Raw genomic sequence first — 26833 nt, 5'->3', positions numbered from 1 at the left:
TCTCACTGAAATGAAAATAAATGTTTCAAATTATTTTTCAAGCTCATGAAAAGGCTTTCAATACTGAATTGTTCAGAATTGAATACATAACCTAACAAAGCAAGCCAAATTTCTTCCTCTCTCCAGGGGCAGAAGTTTCTTTAAAATGTGGGAAAAACTTCCCCTGAAGTCCTATTCAGGCGAACTCTTGCTAGCAAGACTGTAAGGTGTTTTTGTGGTGATACTGTTTCAGTTCTGCTCATGCATTTAGAAAGTATGCTTAGGATTTAAATAGGTTTGAATAAAACCTGCTTTTCTAGGAAGAAACGTCAGATAAGGAGCATTAGGGAGTTCTAGCAACATTAAACTTTTTCTTTCTGTGCTGAGCTCCTGGAATAAATCTCAGCAGTAGTTTATCACCGTAAAACTCTTCTTGTCATCTGCATTCAGTTTGGAGAATTCTCTAATGGCTCTAAATGCCTTCCTGGCACAAAAAGGTTTTGGGAAGTCCTGTTCTCCTGTCAACCTGCCTATCTCAGGCAGTCTAGCTTTTTTTTAAAAAAAAAACTTGGATGCTTGGGCATATCTGGAAAAGTAATTTTGGGTGTTAGCTTCTGCCAAAGTAAAAGCACAATCTAATGAACATCTGCAAATGAGTGCAAAGGTGGTGTGAGCGGAAAGTTAACGTTTTTGGAAAATCCAAGCTGGCAACCACACTTGGGCTAAGTGATACTTGGCAGTCCCATGGAGGATCCAGAGAGCCACCACTGAGCCCCTTGGCTCTGGATGCTGCTCAGGCCGGGATTTATGTGCTGCTGTGGGATTACAGCTGGGAGGGAGGGAGGGAAATGCGTGGGAAGGCTCCCAGGACCTGCGGCTCTGAGGAAGTCTCTATGTCCCGGCTGCCCGGAGCCGCAGATCCTGGGAGCCTCAGCGGTGGATCCCTGATGCTGACAAGGACATAAATTTTGCTGTGCAGCTGCAAGCTCCCAGAAGAGTTTGATTCAGGAAATGCCATCTGCTGGTATTGTGGAAACAGCAAACTTTTCTACGCTTTTCTTCTTTAATTTGGACTGAAATAATAAGTAATTTCTTAAAAGAAACCTTTTCTTTAACTTCCAGAAGGAAGACGCATTATTTTAAAGCAAACTATTGGCTATTGTGTGACTCTTTGTTTCTTTCTCAATAAACTTGACAGTTATTATAGTATACTGACATCCAGCAGCATTCGTGAACTCTCTCCCCAAGCCTTCTCCATCCACCTTCTGTGACTGACTTTTTCCCCATGGCACATGCAGCGGAGTGGAACAACCCGGTATAACCGTGCTTACAGAAATCCTGTTTAGGTATTTAGGCTGTCGCTGGATGGTCACTTTTTCTTCCCCCTTCCACACATACCCTAACTTGGAATCAGCAAGCTGATGCCACAGTACCACTGATGGAGAACGTGAGGCTTCAGTCCATCTGGCCTTGCAGTGGGACCAGCCGTGGACCCTCCAGGCACAGTCCCGCTGGCAGCAGGAGGCTGAGGACGAGAGGACGCCTGTATCAGGTGCAGAGCTGGTGAGGGTGAGCTTTTGGGCTGTGCCTCTCTGTCTCTGAGTGGGGTGAGCTTGAATGGAGCACCGCTGGGATTACTCCAGCTGGGCATCGCTCCAGCTACGGCATCTTGTCTAGCCACTTCATCTCCCTATAGAAAACCTGTTATACTGTAATCTCATAAATACTGCGCTTTTTAGCAAAGCTGGGGGTGTTTTTACCACCTCTTTCTGTCTCTCTGTCGGTTAACTAAACATTCCTTGCCAGTTACTCATTAAGATGGGCCACACCTTACGCATTCTGATAGAGACTTGGTGAGCGTGAGGCACAAGCCCTGAATACACATAGCCTTTTCTGGTTTGCCTTGGGGTTGTTCTTTTTTCAGTAGCAGGTTATTTTCCCTTCATGTTATGAGAGCCTTTGGACTGCGCTTTGAGAAGACTTAGGCCTTTGCCATACCGTTGTGCTCTGCAGTGGCTTGTTTTGTTGCAAACTTTTGCAGTGGAGACAAGATCCCGAAAAAGAGCCGATGAAGCTGTTCTGTTTCTGAAAAGCGCTTGTAAGCGTCAGCATGGCTGAAATGTGTGGTGTAGCGAACAGAAGCAGGAAGCTGGCTTGCCTGCCCCCCTAATCTCACCCTGCTTCCTTTCCCCTGTGGTGCCAAAAAATACCCCACCCAGCGCTCTGCCAGGCTCCTGAGGCACCAACCTCTGCTTAGTGCGGCCACCCTCCCTCAGCATACTCTGCATGAGTACCCTGCAGCAGATACAACGATGGAAATACAGAGTGCGCATTCATATTTAATACAAACAGAAGACAAACTGTTTAAATGGTAGCTAAATTAAGTAATTTCATGTTTGAGCATCTACTACAAGAGGAAAAAAAAAGCTTACTTCTGAAGATCTTAGGTTAACTGTTTTCAATTTCATTTAACTTGCAGTCTTTTAAAGATTTATCAGCTAGAAATGTGGATCACTGCAGCAGTCTGTATGTGTAATAGTTAAAAAAAAAACAAACCAAGACAAACAAACAAACAAAAAAACCCGCACAGAACCCCTCAGTATGCACTAGCTTTTTCAGAGCTCCTTATTTTAGGTGTAGGGTGTTGCTGTCCGTGTCTGGGACCAGTGGGGCGGCATCACCCCTGGTATGTCATCAGTCTATCTGTCGTCAGTCCACGCGACAGCCAAAAAAGGCAGCAGTCCTTGCTGCTTCTTTCTTTCTCATCCCTTCTCCTGGCACTCGCGTTTGCGTGGCTGTCCAGTGAACCAGTTGAGGGGAAACTGATCCTCTTAAACCTTTTTATTTATTTGTTTTTATTGGATTAGCTTTCAGTCAATTGATTCCTTGCTCTGCTTCTCTGTGCAACCACGCGAACCTGGTTTGCTGCACGAGCGCTAGCGTTGGCTTAAGGGAGAGGAGGAGGTGGGAGGGGGACGTGATCTTGGCCATCCCTCCTGGTCACTACTTGAACTTAATGAGTGGTGTCACCTACAACAATTATGTGCTTATTCTGTGTGTCCATGCATACATGTGTGTGTATGCCTAGGCCTTGTATGGACAACGTGCCATTACTGAGGATGGGTTTGGGATGCTTACGCTGAAGTGAGATGCTAACAGTGAAGCCAAAGCAGGTTGGAGAGAGCAGGAGAGGTGTGGAGACAAGAGCCCTGCATGGGAATGTGCAGGAGGTGACGCTTGCAGGAAAAGTCTTGAGAGAGCTAGCTTGGAGGTGAATTTTAAAACTTGTAGAAATGAGGCAGTACTGTCTTTGTGCACACCTTTTAAAGCGTAATCCCACTTACGACAATTTTAACCAGCTCACGTTTGGTTAAGGGTTACTGCACTTAACTGCCACCATCCAGCAGCCAACTTCCAGTGCTCTGGAGGCTTTTCCCAGCACATGAAGGTCCAGAGTGACCAAGAGCAAATCATGCCTAAATCTTGTCTCCTAAGATGAGATAACTGCTTTAGTGGACAAAGGCAGAGCGTTGTTTGGGGCTTAGTGTGTTTTTGCGAGGCTGCTGACGCAGCCTGCCACAGCATCCTCCTGGCCAAGCTGGGGAGGTGTGGTGGGGTGGGTGGAGAACTGGCTGGACCATTGGCGGCACAGGGTGGTGGTTAATGGCTTGAGGGCTGCTGGGCAGATGGCTACCAGTGGCATTGCTCAGGTGGTGGTAATGGGGCTGACACAGTTCAACACTTCATTAACAACCTCCATGAGCCGGCGGAGCGCACCGTCAGCAAGTTTGTCCACGATGCCGAACTGGGGGAGGAAGAAGCGGTTGATGTGCTGGAGGGCAGGGCTGCCATTCAGACCAACAACCTGGGGCATGGGCTCACCAGTGTTGCCTACTTCAGCACAGGCAAGTGCGGCTGGGACAGAATAACCCCGTGCAACAGGACGGGCTGGGCTAGACAGCAGCACTGCAGAAAAGACATGGAGGTCCTGGTAGACAAGCCAAATGTGGATCAGCCAAAGTTTTTCTGTGGTTCTATGAAGTTTTATACTGGGGGAATATTTCCACTTTAAAATGTGCTATAGAGACCTTAGGAAAGGACGGAATAATAGTGCTTGAGATGTTCATAAGCCACGCAAACTCAGTGGTTCGTGAACATGTGAGTACTGAGGCAATGTGTGTGATCCTGAGAGGTTTGCCTGCCCTGAGGAGGGCAAGGTACACAGGTGGGAAGTGGATGTGAAATGTGAAGGCTGCGTGTATTTTTCATAACAAGTGGCTTACAGGAATGTTTTAGCTGAAGTCCTGTGCTGGTGATTTCTTTCAAGCAAAGTCACACTGGGAGCAGAAACGCTTGGGGCTTGTTTTCTTTTTGCTTTCTTAAGTGTCCTGTAAGCAAGGTGAGGGAAAGAGCAGATGGCATCCTGTATGTGAACATGAAATCCGTCCTGCTAGACAAAACGCAGAGGTTGCTTCCAGGCTGAGACAAATATGTTTTGAGAAGAAGGAAGGAATTGCCTTTTTTCCATTACACGAGGGTATAAATGTAACCATTGTGCAGTAGTGCTTTTTAGGTTACTCTGACTGTAAATTAGGTTACTGTATTTAACACGTACTAGTGCTTCTTTTAATGGAGCTCCTTGTAACCTTTTTTGTTTTCCAGCTCCTTGCAAGTGTTCACTAATAGCACAGCGAGCAGAAGTCTGCATGTCGATGAAAAACTACCAGCAAGCTCTCCATGACGCAGACGTCCTCTGCCGAAACAAACCCCACTGGCCTGCGGTACGGTGCTTGCATGTCATAGAGACCAAAATGAAAACTGCTTGTTCTCGGGGCTTCTCTCTGTGGTGGGGACAGTGCTGCTGAGTGCATTGGTGGAAGAACATCATAGCATTAATAAGGCTAAGAATGTCTACTGAAAGTTAAGTTCTTCATAGGACAGGTCTAGGAAGGTCCTTAGCGTGTCTGCAGCCAGTGGGATTTCAGAGGTGGGCAGCCAGGACGTGGTTTTATTTTTGCTGGTGCCTGTCAGTGTGTTGGGGCTAGTGCTGCAGCTTGGTAGCAGAATCAGGTCCCTAAGGCTCCAGCAGCCCAGGATGGCCCTGCAGTTCCCTTTGGGACGGTATGTCCCAGACAGTGGGGTGGCTTTGCCAGCCTGCTGGCCACCATGTCTTTCTGAGGAGTATCCTAGACTGTATTTCAGTATTTCTCTCCCCTTTAAGTTTGTATCTCTGATTCCTGCTTGTGTCATGGTGATTCATAGAGCGGGTTGGGGTTTCTTTTTGTAACGAAAGGAAGTGCTTCAAGGAGCATTGGTTGTGGGTGGTCTGAAGCAAGCATCAGAAATGATGTTATGAGAGAGAAATGGAAGCAGCACGTGGTGCCCATCATTACCCTGGCTGCATGAGGGCAGACTGGATGTCCAAAGGCTCGCCCCACCTACGATTACACCTGCAGTCAGTCCGTCACCCATCATTAGCAAAGCTGCAGCACAGGTTTGACCAGATAAAGCCCCTGGCTGCTACCTGGAGAGAGCGTAGCACGGGGAGTTGGGGAAGGATTTTAGGCAGACCTTGGCTTCCCTGCAAAGGCTAAGGAGGTGTTGCGTGAACCCCTTGGCCACCTGCCTCAGCATGGGGGGCTGCAACTAGCTGTCTGTTTCCAGCTGGGGAAGAGGTGGGGCGAACAGAGAGGTGCTGTCAGAAGCATCTAGTTTCTGACAAGTTAGATATGTGTCTCTGAAGGCTGTCTGTCTTGTCACCCATTAAAATCTTTCTTATTTGAAGGCAGTTCAGGAAGATTATGATCTTCCCCCTGCCTGCAATTTGCCTTTCCATCTAGGATCACTTCTCACCAAGTCAGGAATCCGTCTCAGATGGCATTGGCTGGGTTTCTGTGCAGAGGGAGAGAGATGAATTACGTACGTTCAAATGTTTTCTTGAAGTGTCTTCTCTGTTTGCCTTGAATCCATGGAAATGTGATATGTGTCAGTCGTAGGCGGATAAGGATTTCATTAATCACATCTCTGAAGAATGCCAGTTGAAAATGAGATTTGTCATCATGGCATAAATAGCAGTGTTACAGATGCATTTCACTTGTCCTTGCGTGTGTGTGTGAGAACTTCCACTTAAGGTGTGCTGATCCAGAATGGTGTTCTCCAGGAACTCTGGGCATCCACTTTGTTTTTTATCTTCCAGCGTTTCATCCAGTGTCAAAGATTAGCTCAAATATACACTGTGTAGTTAAAAAAAAAATTCTTGACCACAAAATTAAACTCATTTTGGGAGTAGCTCCTGGGAGACAAACATTTAACTAACAGTACCTTCTGGCTTATTGATAACTGAAATGTAATGGCTTGCTGAGTTACTGGTGAAGCTCTTGGGTCCACTGTAGTAACCAGAGCAATAGACAAGTTGGTTTCTTTTCAGTTGCTGTGAAAACCAGGTCCGTGGACTCTGAGGCAGGAGAAGTTTCCAGTTGTAATTTGATGTGGCGGATAGAAACAGATGCTCTCTTGCCTGGATTCTGCCTGCTGCACAAGGTCCTGCCTGGACCTTACCCTTCAGTCTGGTGCTCATCAGGGCCTTGTGAAAATAGGAAAGGGAAGGTGGCAACGGTAGTCTCTGAAGTATAGGGGCCTCTAGTCCCTGGGCATGACTTCTGGTGTTGCATCTTTAGGTACCTTGTCCATAGACAAGCTCGGTCCTCCCTTGCAGCTTGGATAAGGAAAATGCTGTTGTGGCCCCAAAGAATGAGGCCAAACAACCTTGAAGCCTCCCCAGTGCAGTGGAGTAGTCTTGACAGCAATGTTAGGCTTGTTAGGACCTTGCCAGAAAGGTGTTACAGAGGCTGTGCAAGCGTCAAGATAAGAATATCAGGGTGAGGCCTCACAATACCTCTCTTCTTACTGTATTCAGGAATAGAAGAATGTATCTCGCCTTGAGAGACTGGCATGTACTGAGACTTTTTGTTCAGGTCACCAAATGACACACATTAATTAACCTGTCCTACAGTGCCCGTTACTTGCTTTTGGCACCAGCCTCCTCCTTACTGACAGTAGAAAGGTGAAGATCATAATACGCCTCAGCTTGCAGGGCTGTATTGAAAGAGTGAGGGAGGTACCTGCTCAGGAAGATTATGTGATACCGGATCTTTTGGCATTAGTATGAAGAATAGAAAAGTGTGTCTGCTTTGTCTAACCAATCTCTTGGACCAGTGATACTGTGCTTTCAGCACAGCCTAGAGATAATCATGCGGATCAGAGGTGGATTTGCAGAGCACACTTCTGTCTAATAAGCAAGAGGAAAATGTTTAAGTGCACACTTAGTTTCTGTTTATCGTTGAGGAGGTAATTTCCACGGTCAGATATGAACTGCAAATTGATATCCACAGGGAAGTTCAGAGGTGAGGCATTCCTCTCTTGCTACTAGTAACAAATAAAGTAGGACCTGTGCCCAGTCTGACTACCGTACCTGTCAGCCATGGATGTGTTACTCTAGGACATGGGAGAGGTGGGATGGGCTAAAAGGTTTCAGGTTAAGCACTGGTAAGTTGCCCTAAATTCGTAATGTTGCTGGTCTTATCAAGTGAAATAAAATACGTGAAAAATCATCTCTGTTCTGTTAAGACACTCAGCAGAAGTGAGAGTGTCCTGAATCTAAATTTTTTGTTCCCTCATTTGCCACCTCCAGCCTGCACCATGCCACTGCCTTTCCCATGCAGCTTCATTACGGTTAAGGTTGCCCTGGTATGTGAAACTGTTCTATGGCGTATCAAGCCCTGTGGGATTTTTATGTAGCAGTCTCAGTCCTTGAGGAGACAAATACCCCTCCTCATTTTGCTTCAAGTACCCCCTGAAGAAAGGCTTTGGCTGGGGGTGGTTTGGCTTTGGCTTTGGCAGCAGTGGGTTTCTGAAGGAACCAAAAGGCACTGACTTTCCTTCAGTCTTGTAGATCAGAGGTTGTTACCTAAAATGTGTGTTACTCTTCACCTGCAGAATGACATGAAGTTTGTTTGCTGGTGTCTTGCTGCCACTTCAGCCACTTCAGAAATGATCTCTAGATTTGTACATTTCCTTTCTGTGAACAGGGCCATTATGTGAAAGCAAAAGCTCTTTCTGGATTGGAAAGGACTGAGGAAGCATTGAAGGAGTTTCTCTATTGTGTTGCCTTAAATCCTGAATGGAGCTCAATGAAGAAAGAAGCCCAGAAGGTATAAAATGTATTTACTGGCTACTTCTTGGCCATTACACTGCTCTTACTCCTGCAAGTAAAATTCTTGTTATTTCAGGGAGTAGTAAACAACCAAAGCATAATTTGATTCAGTAGATTCTCCAGTAAACCTTATTAGTATTATACTGTGTGAGACACCTCTTGGGTTTTGTTGATCCCTCAACCAAAGGAACTGTATATTTGTGGATTCCACTGCAAATCTGTAGGTCTGGCTGCTGCCGTTCGTAGATTACACTTGCAGTATGTGGGCTGGATTTGAGTACACTTGGATTTCATAGGCTTGAGGCTGCTTATTTTAGTGCCCATCAGAAAACCACTTTTAAGTGGGAAGTGGCAGAGCAGAGGGTTGAGAAGGGGGAGCTGTGTGCTGCCCTGTCATGGAAAAATCCTACAGTCTCCATAGCACTTTGTATAACTTCCCGTAAGGGACACCCTTACTGCTAACTAGCCATTGTCAGATTCTCTATGATCATCGATACAGGCAGCTTTTTATAAAAAGAAATGGGGATTTGGCAAGGTGCTTGGTGGGGACTGATGAGAGAGGGAATAGGCTTTAGCTAGAGGTGAAGTCTACTTGAGGATAGAGGAGTTCAGTGCAGAGGGTGAGGAGAACTGAAACACATCTCTGGTAGCCAGTTTTGGTAGGAGAACATGATCTGAAGAGTTCTGCAGGCAGGAGTCTGGGAGTGGAAAGGGGTGGAGGTAGGAGAAGGATGCAACTGACTGCAGCCCCGAGTGCTCCTGGGGAGCAGAGGCCTTCAGGGAGGGAGGTAGACACCAGAAGAGCACCTTGGCATGTGTCTGTGGTTGTGGTGGGGACTGCCATTTAGGTTTCCTGTGGGCATTGGGGAATGCAGGATGTCCTGGTTGTTGCAAGCTTCTTGGCATCCAGAAGCTGTGAAGTTTGTGTATGTGTGTTCATTCAAACATAAATATCTGTGTTATAATTACTGTTATTTATTTTTTTTTCTCTCTAATTGACTAGATAATGTGTGAGATGTTTTTCCCAGCCTTTGAAAATGTGCATGATAGTCTAACAGCACCTTTCTCTAGCCGAACATCTCATACAAGATTGAAACCTGCATTTCTGAGTAGCATAAACACACAGTCAACTGCAGAAGATAGCTCTATTGCCGGGTCCTCAAAGGTAAAGTTGAAAGCATTCAATGTAAAAATAACAAAAGTAACACAAGGATCTGTCTGATCTGTGTGACATTGTCTTTGTCTGCACTTACTTTCATGGTAAGCCTGTTTTCTCCATTGCTGTTGGATCTCTTGTTGGGATGTACTTCCTTAGAAAAATTAGGGAATGAAACTAATTCTTCAGAAAACTGTGGTGCATTCGCGTGGGGGTTGATTGTATTTGTGGGGTTTTTTTTTTCCTTCTATGCTTTTTATGCACTTGGGAATGTAATTTCTAGCTGTAGGGAGAGAAGCGTCCCTGTTTCATGCAACTGGAGAGTGGCCCCCTTTGATACGGACCTTTCTCCCTTGCTAAGCTCATTGTAGGGACATTGATCTGTTGCTGATGTATGCAACTAGTATGAAAAAAGCAAAGCAAAATTGTCTCATGCTGTATATAACTGTTCTTAATTTTTTTTAGGATACTGTGTTCAGATTAACAAAAACCCCGTCCCAAGAATCTGATGTATTTAGAAGTACTGATTCTTCTGTTTCCCATCATGTTCTGGATCTCTGTTTTGAAGACAACAAGAAGTCTTTGGGAGCTATTCTCTCCAGCTTACCTGGGGTTGGCTTAAAAAGAAAGTTGTCCAGTGATACGAGGGATTTACAGAGCTTGGATGTCCCCAATAAGATTCCCAAAAAAGGTTTGTGTTGTGGCTTGGAAAGGGGGATTTCTTTTGCACATACTTAAAAATTGTAAACTACTTTTTTCCTCCTCCCTTTTTATAGGCGTCAATGAAACATTCCCTACAGGAACTGGAATAATATTGTGCTGTCTGGTGTGTCTGTTTCTGCTATAACAGCCTATTTACCTTACTCCAGAGCAGTTTCAATTTGTTCAATGAACACTGTATTTTTCTTTCTTAAATGGGCCGTTTCCAGTGTGTAATCCACTAACAGTTTAGTCTTTGTGTTGCTGGTGCCGTTTCCATTTTCTGGGTCTCAGAGGTATAGCTGAACTTCATTGTCTTTCTATACGAAGGAAAGATGCAGTAAGCCTGGAAACTAATCTTTATCTGGCATCAGCAACAGTCACATGCAACTGTACATGAAATTTTCCAAGCAAACAAAGAAGCCTTTTGAAGGGTAATAAGCCCCTCCAGTTTTCTGTCACTCGATAGCTGTGCTTACAATTGGTATGCTTCTCAAGCTTCCAACAAAGACCTCCAAAGTGTTTTTAGTACCCTGGCACAAAAACGCTGAAGGCAATATAGTGCATTGAGTAGTGAAATAATTGGTTAAAAGAGGCCTTTAAAATGCTGCTGTATTAGTATGCATTTTTCCCTTAAAAAAAAACTCAACACCTTCTTGACAAATCTAACTTCTGCCCTGAAATATTAAAGTCTCCAAGTGCTGCTGTCTGCCTGCCACCTCTGCAAAACACCCGTGTATGGCCAGTTTCTGATCACGTTGCTGTGAAGGGAAAAACCCTGTACTTGTCTGTGATCTGCAGACTCGGTAAATAGATTGTGAAATCTGACCTGCCTGTATCTTCACAGCGAAGGCCAGAGACCACGTTTTACCCATAACCATTAATTTCTGGTGTGTGCTAGATCCTGATGCCATGTTACTATTTGCAGAATTAACACGGGTTCTGGCTATTACTAAATGCTAACCTGTGAGATGTAGGTTAAAGATAATGCTGTTTTTCTTTGTAGGCCACACAACACCAGTGCCCTCTCCCCTATCCCATCTGTGCTCGAGATAAACCAGATGCTGAGCATAAGTTATCCTTTAACAAAACATCCTGGTGTTTTTACTTCACATAAAAAGCTGAGTGTTTGTTTTTAATGGTCAAGAATTTGGTTAATAAAAAGGATGTGGAGGCAGCATTCGTGGCTCTGTTGCAACTCATCACTGAGCAACAAAGATGTGGATTGTAAAAGAAGTTGCAGAATCTGCTTGTATAAATGTCATCGGAAGCTTGAGCTGGTAACTCTTGAGCTTGAACGTTGCTGCTGTGAAGTTTGAAGCCCATACCCTTTAAGTGTTAACTACAGGGATATGTAGCCCCCCCAAAAAAACAGGGTGAGCAGAATTTTAGGTGAAATGTTCTGTGACTGTGTTTGCAGAGTGCTCAGCTAGTGAAATCACTATTAGCTAATGCAACTCCGGTAGTCCTTAAACTTTAAGCTGTCTGAAACATGGGATTTCTACAGCATAAGCTTTTTTAATACTTGCAAGAAAAATTACTCCTGCTGAGAAATCTATAATAAACACTGATGAAATAGTTTGACTGTGTGTAAACAAATTAAATTCTGGACTTAATGTACTTTAAAACATCTGGCCTGGCTGATGTGGGAGTGGTGATGGTGGTGGGAAAGCAATAGCAGAATAGCAGAGTGTTTTAAAAACTAGACATTTTAAAAAAAATAAAAAAAGCAAAGCAACCATTTTTGGAAAAGCAAATAATGGGTATTCAGCTCTAAAGTGCTTTCTCTGGCCATAGACATCATCTTCTGCACTCCAAGATTTGCTGCCAGAAAGTCTAAAACTTAAAGGGAAAATAACATTTATTTGGAACAAAACTTCAAAAAAGAAAAGAAATTAGGTTCTTTATGGAAAAAACAACTTAAACAGCATCTGAAAATGCAGTCAAATACTTACCATAATAATCTTCTTAACTGTGCTTAGATGCAGATGTTTTACCTGAAAACACCATCGTCACGTCAGGAGAGGTACCAACAACTCTGGTGGATGCAACAGACTTTGAGTGTTCCCTCTGCATGAGGTATGACTGCATTGACCTGGAATTAGGATCAGAAAGCCTTTCTAGCTTATGAAAAAAAGTTTTCATGGTGTCAGAAGGGAAACCTGCTAAAGAATATCTAAATCATTACTCTCTTCCTTTTTCCTGAACCTTGTGTCTGATGAGTCTTTACAGATGTGGCTTTCTCCATGATGCATGGTTTTCTCCATTGTTTACCACTTCTAAAAATGAAAACCTTTTTTATATCCTTAGATAAAACAGTCACCTGTGATTTATACAAAAGCAGTAAAGGAAGAGGTGGCTTGATCTAGTCACTGCTTTCCATGGTTTGGGAATCTGCATTGTTTATATTGGCAGCTTAACAATTTGTTTCTGTATTTTCGTGTTCAGGTTGTTCTACGAACCTGTTACCACTCCCTGTGGACACACCTTTTGCCTCAAATGCCTTGAGCGTTGCCTTGACCATAATCCACACTGCCCACTCTGCAAAGAAAAGCTGTCAGAAGTAAGTATGTCATTGCCCTAATTAACAAAAAAATACAAAGCTGTGTTCTTCTGAAGGGTGGCATGTATGTGGAGATTTTCTGTTCTGTGCTCTACTCACAGACCAGAACAACACAGTAGTACCCACAGCATCAAACTGTGCACAGACCTCATTTGTCATTCCTTGGAAGACATGTGTGGTTTGCTGATGCTGAAAGGAATTGAGGATTATATGATTCTATGATTCCAGTGTCACGTCAGGCTTATGCCAGGGGAGTCCCAACCATAGCCCTATCCATACCATCTCTCCAGTCTGTGTCTCTATCTGCAGTGAACGAGGAATCATAAAATCATAGAACAGTTTGGGTTGGAAGGGACCTTTAAAGGTCATCCAGTCCAACCCCCCTGCAAGGAGCAGGGACACCTCCAACCGGATCAGGTTGCTCAGAGCCCCGTCCAGCCTGGCCTTGAATGTTTCCAGGGATGGGGCATCCACTGCCTCTCTGGGCACCCTGTGCCAGTGTTTCACCACCCTCAGCGTAAAAAATTTTTTCCTTATGTCCAGTCTGAACCTACCTCCTTCTATTTTAAAACTGTTACCCCTCGTCCTATTGGAACAGGCCCTGCTGAAGACTTTCTCCCCTCCCCGTCTTTCCTATAAGCCACCTTTAGGTACTGGAAGACTGCTGAATGGTCGCTCCATGGCCAAAACTTCTGCTCCAGCACACATAATATGTCTCATATGTGGAGTACTTCTTGGGGAGCAGTAACCTGGCAGCTCTAGGTGAAAATAATATACTTATCTTATGCAAAAGTGAGGAGGGACTGCCTTTTCTTGGTGATAGTACAAATTCTGCCCAAAAAAAAGGGCACGGGGTTATAGTTAAATGGGCACTGGAGTGAACCTCATATGCTCGAGTGGAAGCTCTGATACCTAAGGGCTGGAAAGGAGAAGGAATCGGTACAATCCGGAACTAACATGCTGTTTGGCCTCAGGAAAGGGGATGGGTTGGAAGGAAGAGATGTTACTTGACTTCTCATTATCAGACTTAGGAGTTGACTCTTCCTTGCAGTTTCTGGCAAGCAGAACTTACAAGAAGACCGTCCTTACAGAAGAACTGATAGTCCGTTATTTGCCAGAGGAATTGTCTGAAAGGAAGAAAGTTTATGAGGAAGAAATGAAGGAATTGTCAAAGTAGGCTCTCATTTTACTACTGATAACTGTTATAAAAATGTGTTTTTAATGTAAATTACTTGAAGAAGCTTTGTTTGCTTATGAAAATGCACAAAATGAATGAATTTTTGTAAATGAACCTGCCAGATGTTTTGTCTTTTTGACACGTTTGTTGCAAATAAACAAGAAACAATATGCTTGGATGGTAGAGAGGCACAACAGTATTGTTAAAATAAAGATAATTGCTTTTTCCTCTGAAACAGCATAATAGCTTTAAATATTATAATGGAGGTTTTCTGGGAGTAGAAGTCCAATTATAAATGGGTTACCCTTCAGGTCAGGAGAAGTTCAAGGATTCAGTGTTGTCAGTGACTTGTGGACCTTACGCCACAACTCGTCTGAAAATAAAAAAATGCAATTAAGCCTGAAAAAAATAATATAAGGGTTAGTGGGCTTCTTCAGAATTAAAGAGCTTTACTGAGCTTGGGAATTCTCTGCTACCTTGCTTTGAACGTGGTTAGTTCTTAGGTACTGTATTACTATAAAAAGTTACCTCCAAAATCTTACTATTTGTATATAATATTGATATACACACATTTGGGAAATTGGTTGTTATTTCCTGACTTTTCCTCTATGAAAGGAGATTAGAGGGATTGTTTCTTCAATGTACTAACAGAAAGAGTCCAGAAAGATGTTTGTCTTGTAAAAATGAAAAACTTCTACAAAGAATGAGTCTAAAGAAACCACCGGACTCAGTGTCATATTAAGGGTTTATGCTGAATGTAGCAGTATCCAGAAAAAAAGCCGATTTTTTTTTTAACAATTGTCTTACAGTTTGAATAAAGATGTTCCCATCTTCGTATGTACCATGGCCTTCCCTACCATCCCTTGCCCACTCCATGTCTTTGAACCTCGTTATCGTCTGATGATAAGAAGATGCATGGAAACTGGTACCAAGCAGTTTGGCATGTGCTTAGCTGACGAATTAAAAGGGTAAGGAGATGAGCTGAGAACGTACCATTGTTGCAGAGGCTCTTGTGACAGTTTTGTTGGAGTACTATGGTGCAGTATACTTGTCTCTCCAAAGACTTTGGTTCCTTCCAGTCCTATATGAACCAGTACAGAAGTGGCTGGCTTTTTAGGTTCATGTATTAAACATTCCTTTTGACACAAAGACGTAATTTTTATTGCTCCCCTGTTGGATGGATATCAAGAATACAACTCATCCTGCTACTACAGGCTCCAAAAATAGCACATGTCTATGTGGTTGGAAAGCTTTCTAGCCTGTTTGTTCTAGTGAAAGCTGACTGTCTGGATGAGGTTGCTTCTCTGTCTGGTCAGTTTGTTTTTTTTTTTTTAAAAAAAAACAACCAAAACCCAAACAATCCAAACCTTGCATAGCTTTCCTGCATAGGTGGTATAATTTGAATTAGACAAAGCATACCCTTGGCTGAGAAGCCTGTTCTCCTGCTGAACGTTGAATTTTGATGTTTGTCTTTACTGCTGTGTTGCAATGTCTAAACTATCTGCAGTGAGTGGGTTACATTGTCTTTCTATATGATCTGAACTTTAATTTATTTTTGTGAATTCTGAAACCAATGTGTTTCCAGCTCCCTATGCAGAGACTGAATACTGATCATTAGATGAAAACTTTCAGATTTTTAAGTCCTTTATAGATAATAGTTTTTTGGGTGAAGGGATTGAGAAGATGCTTGTGGAAAAAAAATGAGGTGGTCTAAAGAAAGGACTCCCTTACGAGATGTTATAGATAGATGCTGACTTCAGAAGATGAGTTGAAGTGATGCAGACTGTAGAATGGATAACAGCTGTGGGAATTTTTAAGAACACATTAGACAGGCATCTTCAGGAGCAGCATTTTTGTAGGTGATCATCACTGGAACTGAGAGGAAGGCACTCATACCAGGACTTGGCAGCCTTTCCTTGTCCAGTTCAGGTTGTTTTTTTTTTCTCTCCCAGACTGGACGGTCAGGTGTTCCTAAGAACACAGGAGATGTTACAGCTTCCAGTCAGCTCTGGCTGTACTTCCTGCCGTTTGGCACGCTGTTGGTGCTGCATCCAGTGGAGTTCAGACCCCAAGAGCAGCTGATGCTCCACAGTCCCTTCCAAGCCTGTTGTCAATTTTCTGGAAGCAAGTACTTGTAAGAGTGAGGACAAACTGACCCTAGGACATCAGTGATGACTCCTCTTACATCTGTGAAGGCTTATGGAAAAGCCAAACTTATTTGCAGTCAGGTCTAATACAGAGGGCCAAGGGGTTACAATCCCAAAACCACAAGAATTTATTTATTAAATAGTGTCGTAAAGGGTATTTTAAAATGCAAGCAGTATGGTTAGATTTTATGTCCTGTGTGTTTTGAGTTACTGAAATAATTAAACTTTTTAAGCATGGTAACTTCTGCTTAAATCAAACACTGAAGTACAGGAAGCCTTCATCTGCAGACACCTAGCAGGCTGTTGTAGCTTCTTGCACAAGTAAAGAAGTTATTTTGTTTATTCAAAATTGCGAAATCAACTGGGAATAGAAAAAGTGGGGAAACTTGTTTTGCCTCATCTACCAAGACATGGATATGGAAAGCTGAGATTCATACCTCCCTTGAAAAACAGAGTGACGACACATGTTCAGTTCTTCATGTTTTATTTCTCCACTTTAAATTAAAACTGGGAGAAGAATTGTTTATGAACTTCTAATGTGTCAGTACATTTTAGGTGCTTTCTTGTCTGTCTTTGATTAAAGTCACTTTCTATCCAAAAGTAACTTCTCAAAGAATGACAAAAAAAACCCCATCACTTACAGATTAATTTCTAAACTGGATATGAATGTCACTAAAATCCTTAATTTTAAAAACTGTTACGTAGCTCTTGAACTAGTATTTAGTCTAATATTGCTGTAATAAACTTGCTTGTAATCCAGTTGTAGAGCACCAGGGTTTAGCTGTGTGCAGCTGTACTCTCCTTGCTCTTCCACAGTTTTTATGATGGCTGAGAGAGAATGGTTGTTCACAGTGGTCAGCTTTTTTTTTCCCCTCCTAAAACCATGATTTCTGGTAGAGTAGAAACAGGACTTATTTCCCCATAGTGTCACTGTTTCATCATCACTCTGATGTAAGAAATGGCCAAGCCCTGGTAAAACAAGCATTTCCCTGATGAAACATTTATCAGACCCTGCAGGGATTTGATAATCCCTGAGAGATGAGGCTAGATAAAGTGCGTTCTCCTGGTTAGCAGTAGGCTTGAGGTACAGAGCTGCAAATGCTGGCAGATGAGCACATCACGGGGAAGAATCATTGTGCCCTCAGCTTCCCTAGTGAATTCACTACTGCACAAATGTAGAGTAGGTAAGCCTGATAATGTTAACAAAAAAATTATTGCATGCTTGTTTCCAGGATGTAATTAAACCCCATACCTACTTTAAATACAACAGATACAAATGTGCTTTTGTAAAATTTTGGGGATTTTTGTTTTTGGGTTTTTTTAATTTTTTTTTAATATAGAAGCCTTTTCCTTCTAAAGCCTGTAATCCTCTGCTTCCTAGGAGCAGGGGTATAGCCCTCCCAGCCCTGCATTTGTTCCTCAGTTTCTGGACTTCCTTATGGTATCTTTATCCATCTTGTTTTCCTTGCAAACCAGGTGAATTTGCCACCAGCAGCTGGCAACTCCCAGCATGAAACATGTCCCATTTAGTTTCCTGCCCCTTCCCAACCCTCCCCCCAACCCCTCAAATATTTACAGGGGTAAATATTTGGATATATTTGGATATATAAATATATCCAACAGTGCTGCTGCCCTGGACCTCTGAGGGAAGGCAGAAAGGGTGGGGGTTGTGTGGCTTATGTGAAGACGCAGAAATGTATTGTCACCAAAGCAGGATCCTCTTTCAAATAAAAAGTGGTGAATTAGGCCCAGTATTTGTCCTGATGTGTATAAATACTTGTTGATGACTTCCACTTTTATGCCCTTCTGTCATTTCAGATTTGCAGATCATGGCTGTATATTAGAGATCAGGGACGTAAAGTTTTTTCCTGATGGACGCTCAGTTGTTGATACAGTTGGTGTCCGTCGTTTTAGGGTCTTAAGCCATGGCCAGCGAGATGGATATAACACAGCAAACATCGAGTATCTTGAAGATAAAAAGGTGATCTATGGTGCAAAGTTATTCATACCCATGTATTGCTGGATTCACTTAAATAGCCTTTCCTTGTTGCATTTCAAGCTAGCTGTGCCTTATTTTTGAACCAATATCATTATAAATACTAAAGCTCTATTTTGAAAACTATGGAACAAACTGTTTCTTCCTTCCTTTTCTTCCTTTCTGCCCTCATAATTGTTGCTGCTTGAAGTGTTGCACTCCCTTCATGGATCTCAAAGTAGCTTCTGAGACTCAGGTGCTGAGGTCTGTCAGGATGTGTAGGCGAGGGCAGGGTAATGTTTTAAAACTGGTACGGACTTGAAACCCTTCTAAGAAATGTGCCCCTGTTGTTAAAGAACTGACTATTCTCTTCTTGCACTGAATACACAGTCAGCAGACTTCATATGACCTCCAAGCTCTGTTTTACAGGTCAGGTCCTCAAACAAATGTGAGAGTCCACTCTTAAAATGAGATCTTAGTGACATGTAGTTAACCATGCCTGTACAAGCATCCATCAGAGCTGGCTGAGAGCAGAGAGACACAGAGAAGGGAGTAGTTATTAAAAGCAAGTCATCTTATAAAACCTGTGTCAAGTGAGGTGCTTGTGATGGGTTTTTGGTCATGCTTAATGATGACGTCCTGGATCATCTTTCAGCATGTCTATAAAACCCTGATCCCTCTTAACATTGAGTTTAGTAAGTGATCTCATGCCGATTGATGAAGTCTAGTCTGGTCATACAGCTCTTCAGCACGCTCTCATAGTTGAAGTGCAAGTCTGTAAAGTCTTAGTAGGGCTTTTCTAACCTGTGCAGGAAGATGCAGTTGTTCGCCAGGGCAGGAAAGGCACATCACATGGAGGCACCTCCCCCTACAAAAGCTCGGAGTAGGTACACTGCTCAGAGCAAGGGCTCTACTGTGTTTAAATCCCCAGTGAAGGGTGGTGGAATGCAGGTGTCCAGGCATTGTTTGTAGATGGTGCCAGAGACCCACCTCATCAGAATTAGAGTGAGATTTACTTTGTTTCACTTGAGAGGTTGACATCTGTGTTCAGCACCCTAAGTTCATGGTGTCTAATGGTGAGAAATTGCAGTCTAAAGCCACCTATTTTATCTGCTCTGTCTTAGATACCTACCTTAAGATGTGATTAATTGCCCTCTAGAGCTGTTTCTCCTCAACTGTGAAGGGCATCCAGAGCAGCTAGCTCAGATGTGCATCTGAGTAGCACAGGTGAATCACGCCATTGGTGTGTACAGATTATGGGGGGGTGGAAACAACCCCACACCAAAAAAGAAACAAGTGAAAAAAACCAAATCACCAATTTGTAGTGGATTTTGCTTATGCTTTTTTCTTTTCCCTAATAGTCAGGCCTTTGCAACAAAAGCACTCTGCCTCAGTGAGGGTCTTTTTTTTATGGCCGTTCCTGGTATTGGGAAAGCATCCACTTTTCCTGTTTCCTGCCTGCTCAAGTGTTTGCCTTCCTCCTCCTCCTCTTCCTCGACTGTCGTACCATGGCCTTAACACTTCTATAAAATACTGCTGATCTCTAAATGCTGTAGACCCCCTGTCTCTGTGCTTGGTGGCAGTAGTGTTTCTTCTGTTTTGCCAGACAATATACCAGTCAGTGTTCAGAGGTCCTTCTGTGACAGGGTTGTGGGTTTGAGATTATTAATAAGATGTCTTGGGATTAGAGAGCAGATTCTTCTGTTGTGCCAGCTTTTAGGAATGGGTGTTAACAAGGCAGTAACTGCTCCAAGAAATGTCACTTCAGAACACCTAGGGGAGGGTGAAAAGACTCATTGGTCTTTGCATCTCAGGTCTGAAATCCCAGACTTGGGTGCAGTTTGCTTAGATAAGGTCATTTGTACAGCTCTAGTCACTGCATTATTTTGCTTCGCTTGCTTCTGGGGAAGCATATGGACTCCATGGTATCAAACCTGTTTTGTTCCATCTCCCTTTTTTTAACGATAAGGTTGAAGGACCAGAATATGAAGAACTTGTCCGCCTTCATGATTCAGTTTATGATCAAGCCGTTGCCTGGTTTACTTCTCTTAAAGACAATATGAAAGTGCAAATTCTCAATCATTTTGGGTCCATGCCAGGAAAAGAACCAGAGCCACAGGTAATAAAACCTTCCTACTTACGCAGCCTTATTCTATACAGAATTTTTACACAAGACTATTTTATGGCAGGTTTTTGCTTTTGCTGTGGTTTTGTACATTCTAAGCTCTTACTTACCCAGTTTTGGTCTCTTGGCATGAAGCGTGGAATGTAACTAATCAGTGGAAAAAAACGTATCAATCTAAGTTGATATCTGAAGAGATCAGTCTTGATGGTGACAATTTAGACAAAGAGAGCACCTGAAATTAAGTATTTAATTGCTGCTTTTGAACTGTTTTGTGGTGGCTTAACAAATAGAAGGTGGGGAGGAAGGTGGTGTTCTTCATGGGGCAGTGCCAGTGAATACATGTCTTTCCATCCTTTTGCAGAGCAACCCCAGTGGTCCTGCCTGGTACTGGTGGCTCTTGGCAGTGTTGCCTCTGGAAAACAGAGCTCAGCTGGCTATATTGGCTATGACCTCCCTGAAGGATCGTCTTATCGCCATCAGACGCGTATTGATATTTGTGACTCGCAAAAGACCCAGATAACATGGACTTCAGTTGTGAGTGGACACCAAAAACATCTCACGACAGGTTGTTCTGGGGGAGGGCAAAGGGGGAGGGGTTGTTTTTTTTTTTTTTTAAAGATTCCTTCAAAAAGGAACAGCCCTTTCAGACTATGTCCAGCATCCATCGATTGTATCGGTATTCACCAAATATTGCACTCTCCTGTTGTCCTGGTGAAATCTGAGCCTCTACAAAGCAGTGCTACAGTTAGAGTGTAGCTGATAGATGTGGATAATTGCTTCAGAGTACTACGATAGAGTTGATGTTTCTAGCCTGCAAGAGAGTTAAGTACTAGAGTAGCACCATTGGCCTGCATGCTATTTGGATTTCCACTTGGTAGGAAAAGGAAACTGGACAGTGGATTGAAGAGGTGTTTCCTAGACTTCCTTGAAGGTAGTGAACAGAAGAGGAGTTACGCTAACCGGCAGAAGTATGCATGAAGACTATGACCAACAGTACGCTCTGTTAGTGAATCAAGAGGCAGTCTGTCATACACCCACATCTCTCTCTTTTCAGCAAATAGCAGTCTGCGAGGAAAAAAAAAATTAAGCCATTTGTGGTCAAGGCATCTGAGAATGTTTATCTGAAAGAATAATAGCTACTGGATAAGTACACTATTTAGTAGCCTTAGGTAATCCCTCGTGTTGTGATTTATGTGTTGTAGCAGATTGAGTATGTACAAAACGTTTGGAAAGGTGTACTTTGGTTTATTTGGAAAGAAAGATCGGAGTAATCCTAGCTGGTCTTATCGCTAAATTCAAATCAAACCAGCTCCCTAAAGTATGATAAACTGCTGTGAAATAATGATTTTACCCCAAGTACGAGGGAGGCAGGCTGCAGTTTGCTCTGAATGCCTGTTCTGCACGTGGGACCGGCAAGGATGAAACGCGAGGAGGTTTCCATCTCCCTCCTGCCTGCAGTGTCATCCCAGCCTCCCGTTACATTGGAGTGATCTCTACTGAACGTGTTTCAAACCGAAAGTATTGTAGTTTAGTACCAGTTGCTGTATGTGATGGAAATCAGTCCACAATAACACCGTGAAAAGAGGCACAAACCGAACCTATAAAGGCAAGTCTCAATGCAAGCTGAAGTCAGGTGTTAACCTTCATTTGTCTTTTTTATTATTTTTTTATGTATTGTTTTGTTAATATCTAACTTTCATAGCTGTTAAATTGATCGCTTGCCAGTGAAATGGTCAACATTTGCTCAACTGCCAATGACAAAACGAACAGTGTTACCAATTCAATTGGCACAGTTTCCTATCAGTAGAACTGATCCTAACAACAGGAAGAAAAAGTTGACTTGAATCTCCGTGTGCTGCAAGCATAGCAAGACCAATGTAAAGACTTGTTCATGTGCAGAAGTCTGGTAAGAAGAAATAGCTGTTTACCTAAACGGTCAAAGTGCCTGGTTTCTTTTTTAGTTCTTTTGTCCTTATTTGTCAATGAAGATGTATTTAAACTTTTTTTTTTTTTTTTTCCAATTTGCACATGAGTCCTGGAAGAAGACTGCATTAAAATGCAGTGATTAAGATATATTACCTGCTCTCTTTGGGTATTGTAGTCATAACCTGTGTGGTCTGGGAAACAAAAATACAGAGTTTTTTTCCTTTTGGCAAATGGCTGCCACAGATGGTTTCTGTAACATACCCTGAATGTACTGTAACTGCCTCTACCTTGAACACGCCTTTTCTATTTAAATAGTTTGTAAGTATATTCTCTGAATTGTGAAGTGCATAACTTACAACCAATGATGTCATAACCTCTACCATAGCCTTCTGCAAGTTCTGCTACCATCACCAAAATACTCAAAATTCAAGTTGAATGCATTTCCTCCAGAATTTGAAGGTGATGAAGAGGAAGTCACTGAAGTATAAAGGAATTGTTCTATATATGGGGGAGGAAATGTCAGAAGTCAGTAGGTCTTCAGCCCAGTGTCAGCTGAGCTACCGAAGGGTGGTTGTGCAAACTAATTGTCAGACCAGAAGATGGACTGTATTTGATCTCACAATCCTTTCTGTTCAGCTTCCTGTTCTTCCCATCCCTTTCCATGTTGTGTATTTCCTCTAGACTCACTCATCTCGCTCCTTTGTGTGTCTGACCTAGTTTTGAGTATTGCTAGTTTAGCTGCAAGGGGACGCTGACGGTGTTTGTATATTGCTGGTCCCCGATCTTACGTGTGCTTAATTTTACGTATAGGAGTGTGTTTAAGGAAAAAAAAAAAAATCAAGGTGCTAGTTAGTGTCTTCTTGGCTTTGCCTCAGTAACTAATGTGAATATTCTTCTTTGCAAAAGTTGATTTTTCAAGATATCTACTTTTGAGGTACTTCTGAGAGGAAACCCTACAGAACAAGAGAGGTTGTTTACTGCTGTTCTGTAATGTGTAAAGACACATTTTACATGGAAGGTGACATTACTGTGTTCACAAAGGCCTGCATAATTAATGGAATGATAGTTATCGAAGAGAAAGCTGAACTGTAGAGGGATTTTTTTTTAGTCAAGGTTTAAAGCGGTTTGTGAATATTTCCGCGACTGATGTTTTGGATAAATGATAACAGCATAGGAATTGTCTGCGTATGGATGCAAATAATTGTATTAGCAGCCCAAAGCTGACATTTCCTCCAAAACATTGAATGCTGATCAAATAGCAAAGCTTTAATAAATTAAAAAAAAAAAAAATCACCACTGCCCTGTGGTACTTACTTTGTAAAGGAAAGTATTGACTTCATTGTTACCAAATGATCTCTGCCATATAATCTCTGCAGCATCCAGTAGTACCTCATGGGAAAGCTAGCTATCTCGTTTCTCTCTAGAGGAAATGTCCACGTTACGGCCAATCTACGCTTAGGTGTAACTTGTCGCCAAGGTATATGTGGAAGCATTGGAGCTGAACTCCTGGAAGAGATAGACAGGATTCATTGCCTTTCTAGCTCATTACACTTCTCTTGCTTGCTGTCCAAGCAAGGATGCTGGGATATATGATGAATCTTTTCACTGTGGTGAATGTGGCCCTTCTTTATACATCGTAAAGAGGCCAAAAAAAAAAAAATCCCTCTACCTCTACACCTGTTATTCACCTGTAAAGCTTCAAGCTGCAAAATGATATATATATTTTAACCTTTTTTTGTCTTTCAGAAGCATACTAATTGTTTGCCACTGAGGCCTTTTATCTACTGTATTTTAATATGTTCATTTGATAGTCATCGAGATCTCTTTGTACTTCTAACCTGTAGATCTTGTCATGTTTCTTACTGCTCCTTTTTCCTCGTTCTCCAGTCCACTTTTAAATTGATAAATAGAAAGCTGTACACTCTCTATTCCTATTACATTTTACACTAGTGGAACTGGTATTTTGGTAGCGCCTTAATTTTGCAGTTGTGAAATGATTGTATCAACTCTTATCTGGGGCTTCTGACCAGATTTAAACGAGTATGTTTAATGTAGATAAACTTGAAACCATTTTTTACTGTTTTAAAGCTAGTTACAAAATGGAGTGTGTACATATGTATAAATATAAATTATTAATCTGCACCTTTTTTGTATCTAGTAAATACAGAAGTTCATGTTCTAACCACATTTGGCACTTCTTGTTGCATAAGCAAAGCCAAAACTTTTTTTAAAAATTGCAATGTTCATTTCATGTATATTTGCAATATTCATGGGAAATGTATTTAATTTATGTGATATTTGGAATAAAACAGATTGAATTTATAAGAGTGTGAGTTTATGGGAAAGCTTTATCTCTCCGTGAGGGCTGAGGGCTAGAGCTGTGGTAAATGCAGTCTGAACAGGAACAAGCCGCTGACGTGTTGCCGTCAGAACGGGGACAGTAGTTTGATTTCCCTGCTGGGAGCCCAAGGGATAAGAATTGGCCTCACGAGGTTTTAAGAAGCAAATAGCATCCCAGAAGCAGTGATGAAATGTTGTGGTTCATAAGTTGCATGGCGAAGGTTTTAGTCCTGGTGTGGAAGAAATCGGGGAGGCTGCAGAGGATGCAACACAGCGGGGTTTGCTGGGGACCCGGGGCAGCCTGCGGTGCTGGGTGTGACTGCGAGGGGCGGATGTGAAGCGGAGCAGGAGGTCTCCAAAATTGGGAGGGAGGCAGAGGTGGGACTGGGGAGATGAACCCTCAACTCCCCTGGAAGTGGGATGGGACAAAGATGGGAGGGGGTGACGTGGTGGGGCTCTTTCTTTCATAGCTTCTTGGATGGAGTGTTTTTTAGCTGTAAGTGTGACCTGACTGGCCCCATGGAATAAACTCTGAAAAAATACGGTTACAATTGAGAACCCAAAATGCTTTATTAAGTAAGCCCAGTGAAATAAAACACCTTCAGCATGCTGTGAGGTGGAGGCGACGTTCCGCACCGAGGCACTGAGCATGGCTGGCACTGGCGTTTGGGGCGGTGGGACAGCAAAATGCAGTTGTGGGAGGGCAAAGCCAAGTCAGATTGCAGAGAACATGTCCCATCCCTCAGCTGTGTCTCACTGCCAGCTGAGCAAAACCACTCTGAAGGCGTTTTTTGTAAATATTAGCCTTTTTTTTTTTTCTTTTGGTGTCGGATTGACTGTGCCTGTATTCACTGAATGCTTGAGCAAACAAACATCATTTATAGGACTGCTCTTTTAAAAGAAGTTGCAAGTGTGTGTTGGAGTATGTGTGTAAATGCTACTTGAGCTGCTTTGTTACACTAGGCAACAGCGTTCTTGAAACATCACTCCTTTCACTAAAGGAAGGAGGTGGGGATGGACTGATCCACCTTTCCTTTTTATTAACCAGATCCTTGTATGACTCAAGACTTTGAGAGCAACAGAAGTAAAATAACTGCTTGAAGTTTGTAAATATTAATAGGATTTTTTTTCTCACCCTACATATCCTTCGCTAGAAGATGCTGAGCCATGGAAAGGCAGCATGTCAGATTGTGCCCCTTTCCCTGAGCCTTAGAGTGACGCCTTTCCCAGAGCACAGAAACCTTAGTGGTCTGTCCTCTTTGCATTGCTCTCCCCTTCGTCAAAGCGGGAACCCAGAATAACGCTGCTCAGTTCTGTCCTACAGCACTTCCATTTGGAAGGCTGAGCACTTGCTGGAAGCTGTTGGCTACTGAGCCGTAGAATAAGAAAAAAGAGTAATCTGGCCCAAAAATTCTGAGACTCTGTAGGGTGAAAAAAAAAATGTGAATCCGTGCCAGCACTTTCCTCAGTTCCTCTAAGGAATGTGTATACTACACTTGCAGCTAAAGACAGGCATGTTTTTAGTCACATTTACGTTACATAGTAGGAACAAGTTGTTTCTAAATCGAGATGAGTATCGCTTGCTGACAACTTTTATAGCTCTGTTCTGCCATGTGTGGGGTTCAGCCTTGCCTGCTAAATGTGAGACTTCATGCATCTGTGGAAGAAATGTCTTCACTTTTATACATCGCTTACATTTTATTCCCATAAACATCTGCTGCTCTTTTTGTGCAACAGCCACATTGGAGCCCTGCCCCTGGAAGGAACTGGGTTTTGAACACAGAAGCTGGACCAGAAGCTGGTCCTGGGGGCCAGGCCAGTTGACTTCACCATAGACGAAATTAGAGAAACAGCTCTGGTCCCCTTGCAGTGTATTCTAGAGGCAGAGCTGAAACTTCTCAAGTGACGCTCCTGGTGTCCATGCAGACCTGAGGATGGTATACTGCAAGTGCCCAAGAGCGTGATTTTCTTACAACTGTAACAACAGCCAAAGGGAACCACCTCTGCGCAGCCCCCTTCAGCCCATCATCCCATCCATGTTCATCATGGCATGAAATCCTCCCACCCTCAGTTCAGCTCATAGAGCCCGTGGGACACCCACCACTCATTGTGGCTGGGTCTTTCCTCTGATTCCCAGCCCCTTCTTGTCACGAGCCCTTTTTCTTCCCTTGCTGATCTGCTGTTTTTCTTTTCAAGGGAGAAAAGACATAAAAGGTAAGAAAGAAACCAAACACCCAGGAAAGCTTTGCTGGACGGTGGCTCCAGTTGCTGGGTTTTTTGGCTGAAGCTGCAGTCGGAGAGCAGGTTCAGGCAGCAGGACCCCTTATGTCCTGTCAGAACAGATCTGACAGGGAAAGAAAGACACTTTTAAAGGAGAAGGAGGGAGGAATATGTAATGTGGTGTCCTTCATCATAAGAGGAAAGATATCCAACTTTGAGCCTAGGCTCAGCCCTGCCCTGGAGCAAGTATCTCATGTTTTCTGCTGGTGGCTGAGGCACCTCACAGTGCTGGCTGGCTGCCCTTGTTGGGTAAC

The 26833-nt window shown here is 43.0% G+C and overlaps 1 protein-coding gene and 1 long non-coding RNA gene across 2 annotated transcripts in view; both read left to right on the top strand.

Moving 5' to 3' along the window:
- Positions 1–20598, top strand: part of LONRF2 (LON peptidase N-terminal domain and ring finger 2) — a 32587-nt gene extending 11989 nt beyond the window's left edge. Inside the window, exons 2-12 of the mRNA XM_086769435.1 lie at positions 4642–4760; positions 8067–8189; positions 9195–9356; positions 9813–10038; positions 12029–12125; positions 12495–12609; positions 13661–13782; positions 14596–14754; positions 17752–17914; positions 19878–20027; positions 20395–20598. Coding sequence (XP_086625561.1) covers positions 4642–4760; positions 8067–8189; positions 9195–9356; positions 9813–10038; positions 12029–12125; positions 12495–12609; positions 13661–13782; positions 14596–14754; positions 17752–17914; positions 19878–20027; positions 20395–20553 — 1595 coding nt within the window. The 3' untranslated portion in view covers positions 20554–20598. The remainder of the gene's footprint in view (positions 1–4641; positions 4761–8066; positions 8190–9194; positions 9357–9812; positions 10039–12028; positions 12126–12494; positions 12610–13660; positions 13783–14595; positions 14755–17751; positions 17915–19877; positions 20028–20394) is intronic.
- A 42-nt stretch (positions 20599–20640) lies between these two features.
- On the top strand, positions 20641–24284 carry LOC147602306 (uncharacterized). Its single transcript, XR_015261325.1, has 2 exons — positions 20641–21939; positions 22345–24284. It is a non-coding gene; the product is annotated as an uncharacterized LOC147602306 (long non-coding RNA).
- Positions 24285–26833: the final 2549 nt, after the last annotated feature.

The sequence above is a fragment of the Chlamydotis macqueenii genome, chromosome 1 (genome assembly GCF_036417535.1).
Source record: "Chlamydotis macqueenii isolate bChlMac1 chromosome 1, bChlMac1.mat, whole genome shotgun sequence".
Taxonomy (NCBI): Eukaryota; Metazoa; Chordata; class Aves; order Otidiformes; family Otididae; genus Chlamydotis; species Chlamydotis macqueenii.
Note: the sequence above shows the minus strand (reverse complement) of the source record. Positions and strands in the feature narration are given on the sequence as shown.